At 37.9% G+C, this 19,273-nt stretch overlaps 1 protein-coding gene across 6 annotated transcripts in view; it reads right to left on the bottom strand.

Moving 5' to 3' along the window:
- The window catches only part of MLIP (muscular LMNA interacting protein), a 271,628-nt gene that overhangs the window by 200,784 nt on the left and 51,571 nt on the right, over positions 1 to 19,273 (bottom strand). For 3 of the 6 annotated variants that reach the window (XM_032299721.1, XM_032299720.1, XM_032299727.1), the window contains one exon: positions 15,125 to 15,245. The exons of the other annotated variants lie outside the window; for them this stretch is intronic. In XM_032299721.1, the coding sequence (XP_032155612.1) occupies positions 15,125 to 15,172 (48 nt within the window). In that variant the 5' untranslated portion in view covers positions 15,173 to 15,245. The remainder of the gene's footprint in view (positions 1 to 15,124; positions 15,246 to 19,273) is intronic. 6 annotated transcript variants of the gene reach the window in all.

Below are 19,273 nucleotides of genomic sequence, written 5' to 3'. Positions count from 1 at the left end.
AAAAAAAAAAAAAAAAAAAAAAAAAAAGAATCCAGAGGAGGTGAGGGAAACAAAGGCCACCAGGAAAGAGTTTGTCGGGACTCTCGAATGAAGAGAAGAGGAGCCCAGTGGAAAGATTCGGGGGAAGGTGTGTTAGGTTTGGCAAATTAAAGCATGGCAGGCTGCCAGAGCCCAGGTGAAAAAGACCTATTGCTGGGGATTCCAGAAGAACTTCTAAGAACAGGATACCAGGCACTCCATATTCAGTTCCTTTTCATCTTCTGCTATGTTGCAAGTATGCTTTACTCACCCAGCTAGCAACATGGCATAGGAGTCGGCACTCAGTCTAAGCAGATTCACCCATGATGATTGTCTAACTAGAGGCATTTGCATTTTTAAATTTTAGTCATACCTGATAGAAAATATAGTATCTAGTGAAAACTCCATTCCCTGGATCCTGCTTCAGTATATTAGAATGCCTAGTTAAATTTTAATTTCAGAAAAACACCAAATAAATTTTTAGTATAATTATGTTCCTTCAAATATTTAGGATAAATATTTTAGCATAGGCATGTCCCAAATATTTTGTGCAACATACTTAACACTAGAAAATTATTTGTTCTATATCTGAAATTCATATTTAGTCCTTTGGGCTTTCTATATTTCTATTTGCTAAATCTGGCAATGTTTTTTTCTTTTTTGAGACAGGGTCTCTCTCTGTTGCCCAGGCTGGAATGCAGTGGCACAATCATGGCTTACAGGCTCACAGCAGCCGTGGGCTGAAGCAGTCAAGTAGCTGGGACACAACCACGCCCGATTAATTTTTTGCAGAGACGGGGTTTCACTACATTGCCCAGGCTAGTCTCAAACTCCTGACCTCAAGTGATCTTACCTGCCTCACCCTGCCAAGCTGCTGGGATTACAAGCATGAGCCACCGCGCCCGGCTGCTGCCATTACTCTTCCTATGCCTATGTTTCTAAACTCTTAACAAGTGCGAGAGAACTGTTTAAGCTGTTACTGCCTGTGTGATGCATTACAAACATAAAATTTAGGTAGAAATTAGAGAAAATGAACTAATTACAAATCCATTTTCAAACACTGTTAACCTAATCAATGCAGTAAGAAGCAGTAGGTGAACCTCCTGCCTGTCAGGAGAGGTAAATTGGGCCAGTTAAAACATTTCTACCAAAATGACAGTAGGTCTTGTGGGCATACAACCTATTCAGGTCATCATTTCATTTTTCTGTTAAATTGCTGAGTGAAAATGAGAACAACCTGAACCACAGCAAAGTAGTATCTAGATATAGAAACTCAATTTTGACCTGCATGTAAAGCTATTTTCTCATCAATGAAAAATGCTCCATAATCCCCAATAATAGTTTAAATAATTTAACTATATGTCTGGCAAGAAAACACATCTTGAGCCATGTATTTTGAAGATAAGTGCTCTTGACTAAGCTTTATCATCTGTTTCTCAAAGAATCTGCTTGCTTGCAAGCTTTATAAATGGTATGCCAAGACCAATCGATGCTTCAAGCTTATGCAGCTATCAGTCCCAGTACACAATGACACAAGGCCACATGGCATCTGCCTTTTTTATGTTAATAAGATATGGAGTTCACAACTTCTGCAGAAGGTGCAGTTTCAAAAGCCCCTTGCCCTATTTAATTTTTTAAAGAAAAAAAGTGAGTTTGGTATGTTTTTCAAGCAAATTATCTTGAAAAACATATTAGGTGTAATTATTAATAACTAGGTGTAATTATTTTGAATATTAAAGCTTTGAATGTAGTCTGTGTTTCATAGATTTGCCAGTAATGGTCTAAATCAGATGTCTGCAACTAAGATTCACAGACCAATGCTGGCTTGCCACCTTTTTTTTTTTTAATGAAGTTTTATTGGAACACAGCCTCATTCTTCCATTTACATGCTGTCTTTTGTACAAAATCAGGGTTGGGTAGTTGTAGCCAACAAAATATTGACTATCAGACCCTTTACACAAAAGATTTGTCAACTTTGCTTTAAATAGACATTTACCAACAGTCAAGGGGACTGATTACTCTCCTGAGCTGGTTTGCATATTTTTAAGATAGTATGGCAGCCTTGATTGTTTAGGTTTTGTATATCAGAGAGATATAAAGTCTAAAACACTGCAAAAATATAAAAACATCTGGCAAAGCAACAGGCAAAGTAAATTTGATGAAAGAGGCTCTCTCAGTATTTATTCTAACACAAGACGTCCTCAGTAGATCATTCATCCCAGTCCTTTGCTCCTGGACTGGAGAAAGGAAGTAGTTATCCAGTTGCTGTAAGAATCAGCAAATGGATTTAATGATCCAAATCCATTTTGATTTCCTTCTCTTTTTTTTTTTCTTTTTAAAATCTAGCCTCTGGCAAATCTTACCCTCACCCCTAGAAAACATTTACTTAAATCAAGCCTAGAAAAAATACCAACCAGTCCCCATGATCAGCTGATGTACTTTCACTGTGGGAATACAAGAAATGAGTATTTTTCATACAAGGCTGTTTGGATAAAATGTATTCAGGCTTCGATTTTGGTGATGCCTCCAAAACACTATGCAAAATTTATTCTTTAAAGCCTGGAAAAAGCCACCCAGAGCAATCGATTAGGCTGCTCTCCCTTTCCAACAGGAAATCCTGCAAACGGTGGCTACAGACATGCCTCATTTTAGAAAACGTTAGCATTATGTTACATTTCCATTAATTAAACCCCACTTGTAATGCCCTACATGCACTTTCCTTCAGAAACAGGTCCAGTAGTCTTTCCGAAGTACACGTCCAGACTCTTCTGCAATACATTTGTGGAAGGGGGAGCAGTGAAGATACCAAATGCGACTCTGTGTAGACACAGCCCAGAGATATCAGTCTGGTTTGAATCATGTTGCCAATGTTTGCACAGTCAGTATGACTTTGAGTTAGATGTATGCTTCTTTGGGGTGGCTTTGGGAAAGCTAATAGAGATTATGATAAAGGCCTTAGGTTTCCTCATTCTGACCCACTCCTTGGTACATCTACTGATTTCAGGCTCATGGGGAAGGAGAGGACTGGAAGTTGCAGAGATATGCAATTGTTTCCCCAGAAATATTATTTGATCATTTCAGAGAAACGTATCATCCTGATGCTTACCAGAGCGATAGGTTTTAGTAGGCTAAAAGCCAATGAAATAATTCACCCTAATATTGAACAACAGTGTCAATCCAATTGAACTCCTGCGTGCTTTTTGTACCATATGTCAAACATAAAATATTAAAATGATTGTGTAATGATGAAATATACATATTCAATGCCCTCTATTAAGTGTAGCAAAACTTGAGTCACAACTGGAAGTCTTAGGTTGGTTTAGAACTGACCTCTAAGGGTGTCACCTGGAAGACCAGAGATGTTTCTTGGAGGTAGGAACTTTGGTGGCTGGGAACTTAGTCACCAGGAAAACTGCCTTGGTGACCCAAGAGACCAAGAGATCATATGGAATAAAAGAGGAAACTGCTCTTTGTGAGTTATCTCTGAGCTGGTATCTGAACTTGCATCCTGAATATAGACCCATAGAAGTGGTAGTTAGAAAAATAACACTTTGACTTTTTTAAACATTTACAGTCTGGAAGCACGTATGACAGAATCTCTAAATAATACCGTTACTAACAATAAGCACTAGTATCTATTGAATAAATGGTAGGTGCTAGACAACATTGGTAGGGATTTTCAGTATTTAACAGACTCATATTAGTAACCCTATTTACAACTACTGCATAATTAAACGTTGTCTTGAAGAATTTGATCAAATTGGTAAAAGTTCTGGTGGGGTTATTAAAATTCAACTAACCAATCACAAATCTAGACACAGTAGAGAAAACCAAGGACAAATAAACATAAGTCACCTTGAATAAAAATTCAGTAAGAAGCACATAGAGATTTCCCTGATTATTATTGAGGGTTTTAGAATTATTATTATTTTTTTTTTTTGAGACAGAGTTTTGTTCTTGTTGCCCAAGCACAATTTCAGCTCACCATAACCTCCACCTCCCAGGTTCAAGTGATTCTTCTGCCTCAGACTCCCAAGTAGCTGGAATTACAGGCATGTGCCACCACACCCGGCTAATTTTGTATTTTTAGCAGAGACAGGTTTTCTCCATGTTGGCCAGGCTGGTCTCGAACTCCCGAACTCAGATGACCGGCCCACCACAACCTCCCAAAGTGCTGGGATTACAGGCCTGAGCCACTGCACCAGGCCAGAAATTTTTTTTCTCAAACAAATGTAGCAACTGTTCTTTTGCAAATGAAGAAGTTAGAAAATTTGGAATTTATTAGCCAGTTTAAGAATTTCTGTCCCTATCACTTCCAGGCTGTTTTCAGTGTGCCAGATGTTTCACATCTAGTGTTTCTAATCCCTCACATGCAGATTTTCCCCCATTTTAAAGACAGCAAAACTGAATATTTGCCCAAGTTAGTATAACTAACAGGTGACACAGTTGGGCTTTGAACTCAGGACTGGTGTCCCATGGTTGGCATCATTTTTTGATGCCACTCAGCTTCATCAGCTGTGTGAATACTTTATAGCATACAGCAGTTTCCAGTGTAAACACTGGCACGAGAAGACACTCCCATTAATTTGAATAAATTAAGCCAAACCCCAGCTATTTTCCCATATTTATTGACCTCCTTACCACAAAATATCAAGATGATTGATCTTTCAGGAAGACAAGGGAACTAAGATACTTGCACTGTAATTCAAAGGTATTTGTTTTTTAAAAGGAGAATATGAGAGCCATCAGAAAAAAAGATCATCACATTGATTTAATTTTTCCTTAAGAAAAGAAAAGCAATCCCATGCTCACTCACCTCCCACACCAAGTCTGGAGGCTTGTAGTGATTAGCAACTGAATTCCCCGATTCCAATTCAATTCACACATCTGCAAGGTGTAGGCAGGTTCCAGGGCTGAACACTCAGAACTGCTATAAAAGCAATTACATATTTCTACCTATCACAGGCACATACTGGAAGCCATTTATCAATACTGCTTCAAAAAAAAAACACATCAATGTCAAACTAAAAAGATAACAAACGTGGTAGATATTTAGCTTTTAAAACTGTTGAAAAGTGTTACCCAACAAAATATGGCTCAAAAGCAAAACAAATAGCTGTAAGATAAATCGATCTCAAAAAAGTAAAACTTACATTGGTTTAGTACAGATTAAAAATGTGAATTCATGAATACTAGCCCATTCATTTCTGCTTGGAAGAATTTTTTATTATAAATTCTGGACTTAATATGTGATCTGATAAGCCTTGAAAATAATTAAATATAAATAAGTGAACTGAATGTGGATATACCTTCATTTCCTTGTGTCTTTGAAAGAGGAATTTAAATTTCACAGTCTCTTGAAAATTTAAGATTTAAGTTATATTAAGAATTGCAAAGATCGATGGTAATTTGAGATTTGTGACCTGTCCTCTAAGCTAGTAGTTCTCAAAGTCTCTTTCTGGATCAGCAGTGTGGTATCACCTGAGAATGTTAGAAATGCAAATTGCAGGCCTTACCCTAGACTTGTTAAATCAGAAACTCTGGAAATGGGGCTCAGGAGACTACATTTTAACAAGATTTTAGAAAATTCTAAAATCTGACAACCACTGTTCTAAGATCCATAAACTCAGGTAATCTGGTTTACAAAAACTGATTAAAAACGTGTGTTTAGAACTAACTAAGAAAAGTAAATTACAGCAGTTCTCTACTTGCAGAAACTAAGTTTATTTGCAAAATATTTTGTTGTTGTTTTCCATAATATACTAAATGAATGCACTAAAATTCTCAGTCTAATTCACAAAGCCAATCCGACTTGTAAACTTAGTGCTATCATGCTAAAAATACTATTTAATAGGTATCCTAATGGAATGTCCTTTCAGAAAAGTTAAGTATGAACACCTGAAAGTTGATACAAGGAGGTAGTTGAGGTTAGGAAGGATCAGCTTGCAACTGCAAAAAGGAACTCCAAGTTCCACCCCCCAGCTCTCCTACTCCCACTTTCAGGCCAACTCCACTGATACAGAAGGACAGTTTGAAAGTCAGGCAATATTTCAAGGGAAGAGTTGCAGGGAATGGTTCCCATCAGACAGAAGAGGGTGAGTGAGGACTGCTGCCTTTGGACCTCTGATAATGTACGGCAATGTTGAGGGAAGGTGGGTGGCAAAAGTCTCCAGGGATTTCAAAGCTACTGCTTCCCACAAGAAGCTGACAAAGTCAACAACGGTCCCTGAGGCAGAAGAAGAAAAAAGGAATGCTTGAAAAGTATCTCTTTGCATCTATAGACCATTTTTTCCTCAGGCATTTGTAAGCAGGAAAGAATGAAATTTGAAGAGCTTTAGTTCATCAGTCATTTAATACACAAAATATTCACAGAGGGAAGGACAGCAAGATTATTTTGGAGGAAAGACTCAGGCAAGACTTGATGTTTCTACTCTGCTTAATGATATCACAGTGACAACTCAATGTCAATCACACACAGTATGCTTCAAGCAGCAGAATCTTGGGAAACTCCAGAATACTATTACTAACATTAATGAGCACCAGCATAAACAGTGCCTCATTTCACTCAGAGTACGGCGGACTCTACAGGAGCCAGAACTATAATAATGTCATTCAGAAACAGAGAAGACAGATGCCCAAATCATGGGATTTCCAAGGTCAGTGGGAGGATTCCTTTATCACCAAATTGTTATAGGACCAACAGGATTTATGCCCACTGCCCAGTGACAGACCCATTACACTGAGACAGCAGAAAGGCAGCAGAGAAAGAGTTATTAATGATTGCAAAGCACCAAGCGAGGAGATGGGAGATCCTCAAATCTATCTCCTCTGGGGATAGAGAAGTTCTAGAGTGGGTTTCTTAAAGGTTTCTTGAGCATGAGAAGCTGGAAAATTGGGGTCATTGATTGGTCAGGGAAAGGGGGATGAAATCATCACAATGTGAAAGCTGCATTTTTTGGTGAGTCAGTGCCTCATGGGGTCCTTCAGACCAGCTGAGTCAGCAGGGTCTTTTAGATCAGCTGGTATCAGTGGGGGTCACTGGGATCAGCTGGCATTAGTAGTTTGATCAATATGCCAGACCTTTTCACCACTATAGCCTATTGCTCTGGTAAGCATCAGGATGATATATTTCTCTGAAATGATCAAAGGGAAACCAATGTTTTATAATGCTCAGGTTGTTATCCGTGGAACAGTTAAGGGGAACTGTAATTCTGTAACAAGGTGTACATGTTTGTAGGGCAATAGGCACCAAAGAACTATGAAGAAGCAGGTCAGAGAGCAAGCTGACTTCATGACTAATGTCGCATGTGCAGTAAGCTTGGTTTATTTTCATCTCTCCCTCTAACTTTTTTCCTGATAAATTTTATGAAGTTTATATGGGCAGTTTCAAAATTAGAAGGCATGGCTCATGAAGTAAGATTTGTTTTAAATAAACATATATTCATATGAATACTGCCTACAAAGATGTTACCAGGGACAGTCTATGTTTACTTAATGTTTCTATTGCTCAGATTATTTTTGAAACTTCTCTCTTTGAACTAACTTTAAAATTCATTTATATTTTTGAGAAAATTGGTTCTGCTGCCTTAAATTTATACCTTTAAAAAAAATTCCTAAACAGGTTAACTCGCTACTACTTTTAGCTCTTTCCAAAAATAAATTGCACTATTGAAAGACAATGATTTGGAGGATCCAAGATGGCCAAATAGGAACCGCTCTGAGTACAGTTCCCTGTGAGAACAGCACAAATGGTGAGTGCTCATCACATTTCCAAACAAGTTTTCACTGCCCACAGACCAGGAGATTCCAGGGCCAAAAAGCACCACGGGTTTTCAGCACAGTGGTTTCAGCCACTGCTGGGTTGGAGCATGGAAACTCACACAAGTCTGGGTGGCTGTTTCGATGGGCACCTGGAACACCTGGGAGATGGAGCTGCCCATTCAACTGAAAGGGAGGGGGCTGAGACAGGAAGCCAGGCGATCTGGCTTGGCAGGTACGACCCCCACAAAACAAGCAATCTGAAATGCTCTGGATTGAGGGTTGTGCAGCTGGACTCAGGACGGTCAGGCTCAATGGGGGTAAGGGCATCCCCCACTACCGAGGCAGTCCACCACTCTCTAGGCAGTTCACACAGCAGCTAGGCAGAGCCTGCAACAGCTCTACAACACCTCTGCTGGCAGACTGTGACTAGACTACTCCGTGCAGGGCAGGGTATCTATGAAAAAAGGTAGCAGCACAACAGGAACTTATAAATAAAGCCAACCTTCCTAAGACAGAGCACCTGGGAAAAGAGGAGTTTATGAGTTCAGCTGCAGCAGACTTAAAGGTACCTGCGAAGCAGCTCTGCACAGAACAATGGAGCTCCCAGGGCAGCACTTGAGCTCCTATAAGGGACAGACTGTCTCCTTAAGCAACTCCCTGAACCCCGTATACCCAAAGAGACACCTCATAAAGGAGAGCTCAGGCCAACATCTGGTGGGTACCCTTCTGGGAGGATGACAGCAGAGGAAGAAACCAGCAGCAGCCCTTGCTGTTCTGCAGCCCCCACGGGTGATCCCCAGGTGAGTGGGGTCTCCAGCAGTCCTGCAGCAGAGGGGCCTGACTGTTAGAAGGAAAACTAAGAAGCAGAAAGAAATAGCGTCAACATCAACAAAAAAGACATCCACTCAGAGACCCCATCTGAAAGTCACCAACTACAAAGACCACAGGTAGATAAAGCCACTAAGATGAGAAGAAAGCAGCACAAAAAGATGAAAACACCAAAAACCAGAATGCCTCTCCTCCTCCAAGGGATCACAACCCCACACGAGCTAGGGATCAAAGATGGATGGAGAATGAATCTGATGAACTGACAGAAACAGAAACACCCTTCAGAAGGTGGGTAATAACAAACTTCTCAGAGCTAAAAGAACACACGCAAACACAATGCAAAGAAACTAAGAACTTAGAAAAAAGGTTAGGTGAGATGCTAACTAGAATAAACAGCTTAGAGAAGAATATACATGACTTGATGGAGCTAAAAAAAACACAGCACAAGAACTTTGCAAAGCATACACAAGTTTCAATAGCCGAATGGACCAAGCAGAAGAAAGGATATCAGAGATTGAAGATCGACTCAATAAAATAAAATGAGAAGGCAAGGTTAGAGAAAAAATAGTGAAAAGAAATGAACAAAGCCTCCAAGAAATATGGGATTATGTGAAAAGACCAAATCTACGTTTGATAGGTGTACCTGAATGTGACAGAGAGAATAAATTGAAGCTGGAAAACACCCTTTAGGATATTATCCAGGAAAGCTTCCCCAATCTAGCAAGAAAGGAAAACATTCAAGTCCAAGAAATACAGAGAACACCACAAAGATATTCCTCAAGAAGAGCAACCTCAAGGCACATAATCGTCAGATTCACCAGGGTTGAAATGAAGGGAAAAATGCTAAGGGCAGCCAGAGAGAAAGGACAGGTCACCCACAAAGGGAAGCACATCAGACTCACAGCGGATCTCTCGGCAGAAACCCTACAATCCAGAAGAGAATGGAGGCCAATATTGAACATCCTTAAAGAAAAGAACTTTCAACCTAGAATTTCATATCCAGCCAAACTATGCATCATAAATGAAGGAGAAATAAAATCAATTATGAACAAGCAATCGCTGAGAGATTTTGTCACCAGAAGACCTGCTTTACAAGAGATCCTGAAAGAAGCAGTAAACATAGAAAGGAACAACCAGTCCCAGCCACGCCAAAAATGTACCAAATAGTAAAGAGCATTGACACAATGAAAAAACTGTATAACTAATTTGCAAAACAACCAGCTAGCATCAAAACTGCAGGATCAAATTCACATGTAACAATATTAACCTTAAATGTAAATGGGCTAAATGCCCTAATCAAAAGACACAGATAGGCAAATTGGATAAAACTCAAAAACCATTGATATGCTGTATTCAGAAAACCCATCTCATGTGCAAGAACACACATAGGCTAAAAATAAAGGGATGCAGGAAGATTTATCAAGCAAATGGAGAGAAAAAAAAAAAAGGCAGGAGTTGCAATCCTAGTCTCTGATAAAATGGACTTTAAACCAACAAAGATCAAAAGAGACAAAGAAGGGCATTACATAATGGTAAAAGGACCAATGCATCAAGAAGAACTAACGATACTAAATATATACGCACCTAATACAGGAGCACTCAGCTGCAAGTTCTTAATGACCTACAAAGAGATGCAAACTCCCACACAATAATAGAGGGAGACTTTAACACTCCACTGTCAGTATTAGATCAACAAGACAGAAAATTACCAAGGATATCCAGGACTTGAGCTCAGATCTGGACTAAGCAGACCTAATAGGCATCTACAGAAATCTCCAACCCAAATCCACAGAATATATATTCTTTTCAGCACTGCATGGCACCTACTCTAAAATTGACCACATAATTGGAAGTAAATCACTCCTCAGTAAATGCAAAAGAATGGAAATCATAAGAAACAGTCTCTCTGACCACAGTGCAATCAAATTAGAACTCAGAATTCAGACACTAACTCAGAACTACACAAATTCATGGAAACTGAAGTGGCTCCAGAATGTCAACTGGATAAACAATGAAATGAAAGCAGAAATAAAGATATTCTTTGAAATCAATGAAAACAAAGACACAATGTACCAGAATCTTTGGGACACATTTAAAGCAGTGTCTAGAGGAAAATTTGTAGCAATAAATGCCCACATGGGAAGCAAGGAAAGATCTAAAATCGGCACCCTATCATCAAAATTGAAAGAGCTAGAGGAGGAAGATTAAAAAAAACTCAAAAGCTAGCAGAAGACAAGAAATAACTAAGATCATAGCAGAACTGAACGAGATAGAAACACAAAAAATCCTTCAAAAAATCAATAAATCCAGGAGCTGGTTTTTTGAAAAGATCAACAAAATAGACCACTAGCCAGATTAACAAAAAGAAAAGGGAGAAGAATAAAATAGATGCAATAAAAAAATGATAAACGGGATATCACCACTGACTCCACAGAAATGCAAACTACAATCAGATATTACTATAAACAACTCTATGTACATAAACATGGAAGAAATGGATAAATTCCTGGACACTTGCACCCTCCCAAGCCTAAACCAGGAAGAAGTTGAAACCTTGAACGGACCAATAACAAGGGCTGAAGTTGAGGCAGCAATGAATAGCCTACCAACCAAAAAAAGTTCAGGTCCAGACAGGTTCACAGCTGAATTCTACCAGATGTACAAAGAGGAGCTGGTACCATTCCTTCTGAAACTATTCCAAACAATACAAAAAGAGGTAATCCTTCCCAAATCAATTTATGAGACCAACATCATCCTGATACCAAAACCCGGCAGAGACTCAACAAGAAAAGAAAACTTCAGGCTAATCTCCCTGTTGAACGTAGAAGTGAAAATCTTCAATAAAATACTGGCAAACCGATTGCAACAGCACATCAAAAAGCTTATCGATCACGATCAAGTAGGCTTCATCCCAGGTATGCAAGGCTGGTTCAACATATGCAAGTCTATAAATATAATCCATCACATTAACAGAACCAAACAAAAAAACCACATGATTATCTCAATAGATGCAGAGAAGGCCTTCGACAATATTCAACAGCCCTTCATGCTAAAAACTCTCAATAAACTAGATTTCAAAGGAACATATCTCAAAATAATAAAAGCTATTTATGACAAATCTATAGCCAATATCATACTGAATGGGCAAAAACTCGAAGCATTCCCTTTGAAATCTGGCACTAGACAAGGATGCCCTCTTTCACCACTCCTATTCAATATAGTATTGGAAGTTCTAGCCAGAGGAATTAGGCAAGAAAAAAAATAAAGGGTATTCCGTTAGTAAAAGAGGAAGTCAAATTGTCTCTATTTACAGATGACCTGATTGTATATTTAGAAGACCCTATCATCTCAGCCCAAAACCTCCTTAAACTGGTAAGCAACTTCAACAAAGTCTCAGGATACAAAATCAATGTGCAGAAATAACAAGCATTTCTATACACCAATAACAGACTAACAGAGAGCCAAATCATGAGCAAACTCCCATTAACAATTGCTACAAAGAAAATAAAATACCTAGGAATACAACTAACAAAGGATGTAAAGGACCTCTTCAAGGAGAACTACAAACCACTGCTCAACGAAATAAGAGAAGACAAAAACAGATGGAGAAACATTCCATGCTCATGGTTAGGAAGAATCAATATCGTGAAAATGGCCATACTGCCCAAAGTAATTTATAGATTCAATGCTATCCCCATCAAGCTACCAATGACCTTCTTCACAGAACTGGAAAAAACCACCTTAAACTTCATATGGAACCAAAAGAAAGTCCACATAGCCAAGACAATCCTAAGCAAAAAGAACAAAGACAGAGGTATCATGCTACCTAATTTCAAACTATACTACAAAGTACAGTAATCAAAACAGCATGGTACTGGCACCAAAACACAGATATAGACCGATGGAACAGAACAGAGGCCTATGAGGCAACGCCACACATCTGCAACCATCTGATCTTTGACAAACCTCACAAAAACAAGCAATGGGGAAAGGATTTCCTGTTTAATAAATGATGTTGAGAAAACTGGCTAGCAATGTGCAGAAAGCAGAAACTGGACCCCTTCCTGACACCTTACACTAAAATTAACTCCAGATGGATTAAAGACTTAAACATAAGAGCGAATACCATAAAAACCCTAGAAGAAAACCTAGGCAAAATCATTCAGAACATAGGCATAGGCAAGGACTTCATTATTAAAACACCAAAAGCATTGGCAACGAAAGCCAAAATAGACAAATGGGACCTAATTAAATTCCAGAGCTTCTGTACAGCAGAAGAAGCAATCATTAGAGTGAACCAGCAACCAACAGAATGGGAGAAAATTTTTGCAATCTACCCATCTGACAAAGGGCTAATATCCAGAATCTACAAAGAAATAAAACAGATTTACAGGAAAAAAGCAAACAAACCCATCTAAAAGTGGGTGAAGGATATAAAAAGACACTTTACAAAAGAAGACATATGTGAGGCCAACAAACATATGAAAAAATGCTCATCATCACTGATTATTAGAGAAACATAAATCAAAACCACATTAAGATACCACCTCATGCCAGTTAAAATGGCAATCATTAAAAAATCTGGAGACAACAGATGCTGGAGAGGATGTGGAGAAATAGGAACTAGTTTACTATGTTGATGGGAGTATAAACTAGTTCAACCATTGTAGAAGACAGTGGGGCGCTTCCTCAAGGACCTAGAAATAGAAATTCCATTTGACCCAGCAATCCCATTACTTCGTGTACATCCAAAAGATTATAAATCATTGTATTATAAAGACACATGCACACATATGTTCATTTTGGCACTGTTTACAATAGCAAAGACCTGGAACCAACCCAAATGCCCATCGACGATAGACTGGACAAGGAAAATGTGGCACATATACACCATTGAATACTATGCAGCCATAAAAAATGATGAGTTTGTGTCCTTTGTAGGGACATGGATGAATCTGAAAACCATCAAACTGACACAAGAACAGAAAATTAAACACAGCATATTCTCACTCATAGAAGGGTGTTGAACAATGAGAACACAGGGACACAGGGAGGGGAGCATCACATACTGGGGTCTGTTGGGGGGGCCAAGGGAGGGATAGCAGGGGGGTGGAGAGGTCGGGGAGGGATAACATGGGGAGAAATGCCAGATGTAGGTGACGGGGGAATGGAGGCAGCAAACCACATTGCCATGTGTGTACCTATGCAACAATCCTGCATGATCTGCACATGTACCCCAGAACCTAAAGTACAGTTTAAAAAAAAAAAAAAAAAACCATTGCCAAATCCAAAAAAAAAAGAAAGACAATGATTTATCATATGTCTCAAAAGAGACTCTAAAGATTAGGATTCTGGCTATTAAGAAACAGAGAAAGAATTCTTTTCTAGGAAGTTTTTGAAATTAGCAATATTATGCAATATGACTATAGCCTATGAAGATGACACCTTTGATAGAAACAGCATTCATGACTATTCAAGTTTGTCATATTCATTAAAACATATACCATTGTTATAGCAAAGCAGATGCATGCAAAGCATCCTGATAATAGAAGACTATATAGTACCTGATACTTTATTATTATTGATTTATTATTTTATGTAAACCATTTCTCTCCTCCTGAAGATCTTTTTAAAAATGCAAATACTTAGATAAGAATCAATACATTAAGTCACCTACATTTTATAGAAGTGGTTCTCCACTCTATCCAAAGTGTTCATCTTAATTCTATCTAAGGGGTCTATGAATAACATTCAATGGGTCCATGATGGAAAATATATTATGTTTTGTTTTTATTAATCTCTAACTTTCCTTCAATTATGAATATAATCAATCAACTGCTATAGAATTAGCGCTATCTGTGACACTGATACCTATAAAAATCACAGATATTCTACATCTTGTATATATAGCAAAATATCACTTGTTTTCATCACTACGTTGAAATTACAATAGTTCTTAGAACTATTTCTGAATCTTATACTAAACACATTTTAAAAATATGCTAAGAAGAAGACTATAGGTCCATCAAACTGCCAAAAGAGTGCATGACTCAAGAAAGATAAAGAATCCTTGCCTTATATAATAAGTCAGCTTTTTATTTTTCTGTTTGACCAGGACAACAAAAAAATTTCCCAGGATACCATTATACCTGTGAAAAAGTTTCCACAAGGTTGGAAGGCAAATTTTGCATGTAATAAATTTGACATGCCTTGCCTTTTTCAGAAACAAAAGCAGAGACATGGTTCTGGAGGCACATTACATTAGCTATCAACTTGGAAATCACTGACTGGATATACTAGTATGTGTCTGTGGGTAAAATGTAAGCAGAGAATCCATGCTTAAAGCACTGGATTCTTACCAACCCATTATCTGGGATATTAATCATGGGGGCAGATGGGGAAATGAAAATACAAAAAATCTGACATCATATCAAACTGCTAGACCATCATGATTCTAAGGCTCTTTGAAAATTGAAGGAGAATGACAAAATGATAAGTGAGACAGAGACTGACTTACGGGATAAGTTGGACAGCTGTCACAGTGAACAGTAAAGCAGTCGTGCATGGGTATCAGGAATGGCCCATCATTTAACACTTAACACGACAGAGAGCAAACAATTATTTGGTGTGCTTTATCCCTAAAAGTAACAGAGAAGGGAGAAAATGGAAGAAAGTGAGAAACTGTATAGCAGACACACTGTGACAAAAATTTTAAAATCCTTAGCAAAAAAGATTGTTCAGTGAGCCAAAAAAGAATCACTTTCGAAGTTAACTATTCCACATTTTTCCAGGTTTCACTATAACTTTCCAAAGAATTATGTTGACAAAACTTTACAGTACCAAAGAGAAATAGGAAATAGTTTAAGCTTGTCTTATTCAGTCTATTACGCTCAAATTAAAACTACAGCTGATTTTTTTTTAAAGAAAAATTTTTTTCTTAAATTTTAGAGTAAAGTTGGCCCTTTATATAGATGAGTTCTGCTTCCCTGGATTCCACAAACTACAGATCAAAAAATTCACAAAAAAGGTGTTTATATTGCCCTTTTTCTTGTTATTACTTCCTAAACAATACAGTATAATGACTCTTTACATAACACTTACATTTTATTAGGTATTATAAGTAATCTAGAGATGATTTCATGTACATGGGAGGATGTGCGTAGGTTATATACAAATACTACACCATTTTATATCAGGGACTTGAACATTCTCAGACTTTGGTATCTGCAGGAGGTACTGAAACCAATCCCCTTTGAATGTTGAAGAAAGAATGTACTTTAATTTTGAAATAAGAAGCATAATTTTCATCAAACAAGTATAAAGGTCTTGAGCGGAACATGTATTATGTTAATGTATTTGTTTATTTGTTACCTGTATACATTCTAATGAGAAAGATTAATCCATTTAATTGGGAGGAAAAGAATACCATACTCTGAATAATCTTGAAATTATCTCAAGAAACAAATGCATCTCCTAGATCCGACAAATAAAATGAATAAACTAGTATAAAAGTTAAGTAATCCTTAAGTGAATTTGCAACCCTGGATTGCAGGCATGGAGATGCAGCATAGATTCTTAAGACACATAGAACACCATTGAACATGAACAAAGTGACCTGTGGATGTGTCCCTGTACTAGACAGGGCAATCAGCACTAGCTGTGGGTGATAGTACGAATGTGGAGCACATCTGTAAAACTGTCCTCTTTTCTAGAATGTTTTCCCATTGACTTCCCGGAGTTGACATGTCTTTCGTAGCTACACCACTTGGCAATGAATTAGAGCACACATGGCCCAGACAAGGTTGATGACAGAGATAGACAGTGGAGGATAGCAGAATTCTGGAAAAAGCTGAATTGGGAATCAAATCCTGGATCAAAGTCCTGGCTCTGAAATTGACTAGCTAGCTGGTGAAGGGTCAAGTTACCTAACTCTTTATGTCTCAAATATATCATCTATCAAATGAAAATTATGTAAATCCCATCTCATAAGTTATCATGGGAAACAGGGTTAAAAATACATTCAATGTGTTTTAAGACTGCTGTTTAAACTGACAAAAAGTACTCCATTATATTCTTAGTCTATGTTAAATTATTAACATCTGACCTAAGCTAGACCAACAATTTTTTTCTGGATTTCTTAAATTGAGGAACGGATTGTTGCAACCCATCCTCCTTGGATGACAAGGTTTCCCCAGAGCCACTAGTGGTCTTCTGTTGTCACCTACGTGGCAACCACATTTTTCAGACAGAAAGAAAGAAGCTGGGTGGGGGTGGGGGGGTCAGTGCAGTCGCTCACCTGTAATCCCAGCACTTTGGGAGGCTAAGGCCAGTGGATCATTTGAGGTCCGGAATTCGAGACCAGTCTGACCAACATGGTGAAACCCCATCTCTACTAAAAATACAAAAATTAGCCAAGCATGGTGGTGGGTGCTTGTAATCCCAGCTACTCAGGTAGCTGAAGCAGGAGAATAGCTTGAACCCAGGAGGCAGAGGTTACAGTGAGCCAAGATTGTGCCACTGCACTCCAGCCTGGGCAATAGAGCCAGACTCAGTGAAGAAAGCGAGAAAGAAACAGAAGGAGAGCAGGAGAGAGGGAGGCAGGCGGGTGGGTGGGCAGGCAGCTGAATGAAGAAAGAACTAGAGATGGTTACCCAGAGGAGAACCTGGCCACTATAAATCCCGGTTTCAGATGTTCCTGAGGGCCTGTGTAGCCCCAGCTCGGCTGAGACTTGGATTTTCAATCTGGGCTTGATGCGTAGGTTGGTAAATACTGCTTTAGCCTTAAGTATATAAAGTTTGACTCCCATCACTTGCACTCTAAATTGATTACCACCATGAGTTTTGTGGCATCTTGGATTTCCTCAGTCTCCGCCTACAAGTATTCAATGTATACACAGAAGAAAGCTTCTAACTTTCCTGCCTTTGTGCTGTGAATATTAAAATGCAGAATTGACTTCAGGCTATGAGCCCTTCAACCTAAGAGAGTCTCAAAATGCTGATTGCCTGTTTAGAAGAGAGCAGTAAAATTTAGCCTTAACTTGGGGAAAGTGACCAAATTTAATTCTAGAATGTGAATTAGAATAAGGTAATAATTCTAAAGAAGCAAAAACTTTTATTTCTATTTTTAAATAACCTGCTACATTAAGGATTCTACAGAAGCTGTCGAAGGTTAATTAGGGACAGTTTTAAAAGAAAGAATTAAATAAAGTGCCAATTTTGGATTTTCCCCTTTGTTTTATTTCTTCCTGTGTATTTTGTTGAACTTGTTGGGCACTAAATTAATAGCAACTATCAAACAGTATGTCAAAGTCAATTTCTGCCTTCTTTATATCATTTCAGTATATTTGATTAATTCAGTTGCAAATACATACAATATACTGAATTAATCTTAATGTCATGCTAAAGATCAAACGCCAACTCATGAATTTTAAAATTCATGATAGTTCTTCCATTAATCTCAACTTCCCTTTTTCCCCAAAAGAGTCTATGCCTTGATAAATAAATGCCTTCAGTAAATTACGGTGTATTTGTTTACCACACAGATGTTGGAATTTCATAAGGTTTCCCAAATATTTTCATGTGTCAGTGCCACTTATAAAGGCAGAAAAGCTTAGGTAATTTAGTTTGAAAATGACTCTCATGGCCTCAAAATGGGAATGAAGGTAGGTTTCTTTTCCTCTGGATATTACCCATGTTGAATATTTTGGTTTAAACTTAAATCCTCACTTCATCGAAGTAATCTCTTTTTTTACTGAACTCCCATGTTTTTTGATGAGACATCACTTCCTAGTTAGTATTTCATTAATTTGTGGTCATGTGTTATCTTCTGTATTTGACTGGAACGGCATTGAGGGCTGTGAGTGTGGTTTATATATCCTGTAGCTTCCCACAGCACCTGGCTCAGTGTCTTGTACATAATGTTTGCAGAAGTAACAAATCACCTGTGAAACCAATCTCTTTCTCATTAAATTATAATATAATGCTTGTAGTAATGCCTATTGCCTCCCCTCAGTCAAATAACCTACATTCTGCTTAAAGTGACCTCCCTAAGTAAGCAAATTTGGCATTGTGCTATACAGAGCAATCTAAATAACAGAAGAAGTTCACTTGTCCCAAATATTCAGATGGTTGTGCATGCACATGCACACACATACACATACATACTGCTTAGAAATTCTTTCTCAAATGAGAAAGGAAAAGTGTGTCTGCCATTTACCCATCAATTTGAGTTAGTTTAGTCAATATTTTTGTTTCCTAAAGCCTCAGGAATTAGGATAATAAGAGTTTTATGAGCCAAATATATCACACACATTTAATGCTAATAGAAAAATGTGTTTATTATTTTGAGGACAACTGGCTGTGTGTGTGTGTGTGTATGTGTGTGCACATGCATGCTCATGCATATCCTGATAAATATAAATGTTTAAGTCTTTGACATAATAATTCAAATTTTGGAATTTAGTCTAAGAAAATAATTTGAAAATTTTTTTAATGAACACACATTTATAATAGTTTAAATGAAAATACAAAAACAGCTCAAATTGTCAATAATAGAAAAATTGTTCAACAAGATTTAAGCAGAAATTTGATTATGATTCTACATGTAAGACAAATGTAGAAAGGATATATTAAATGATAGTGGGAAAAATAAAATACAAAATTATAT

Source organism: Sapajus apella, unplaced genomic scaffold (genome assembly GCF_009761245.1).
Source record: "Sapajus apella isolate SASKATOON/1434 unplaced genomic scaffold, GSC_monkey_1.0 scaffold41, whole genome shotgun sequence".
Taxonomy (NCBI): Eukaryota; Metazoa; Chordata; class Mammalia; order Primates; family Cebidae; genus Sapajus; species Sapajus apella.
Note: the sequence above shows the minus strand (reverse complement) of the source record. Positions and strands in the feature narration are given on the sequence as shown.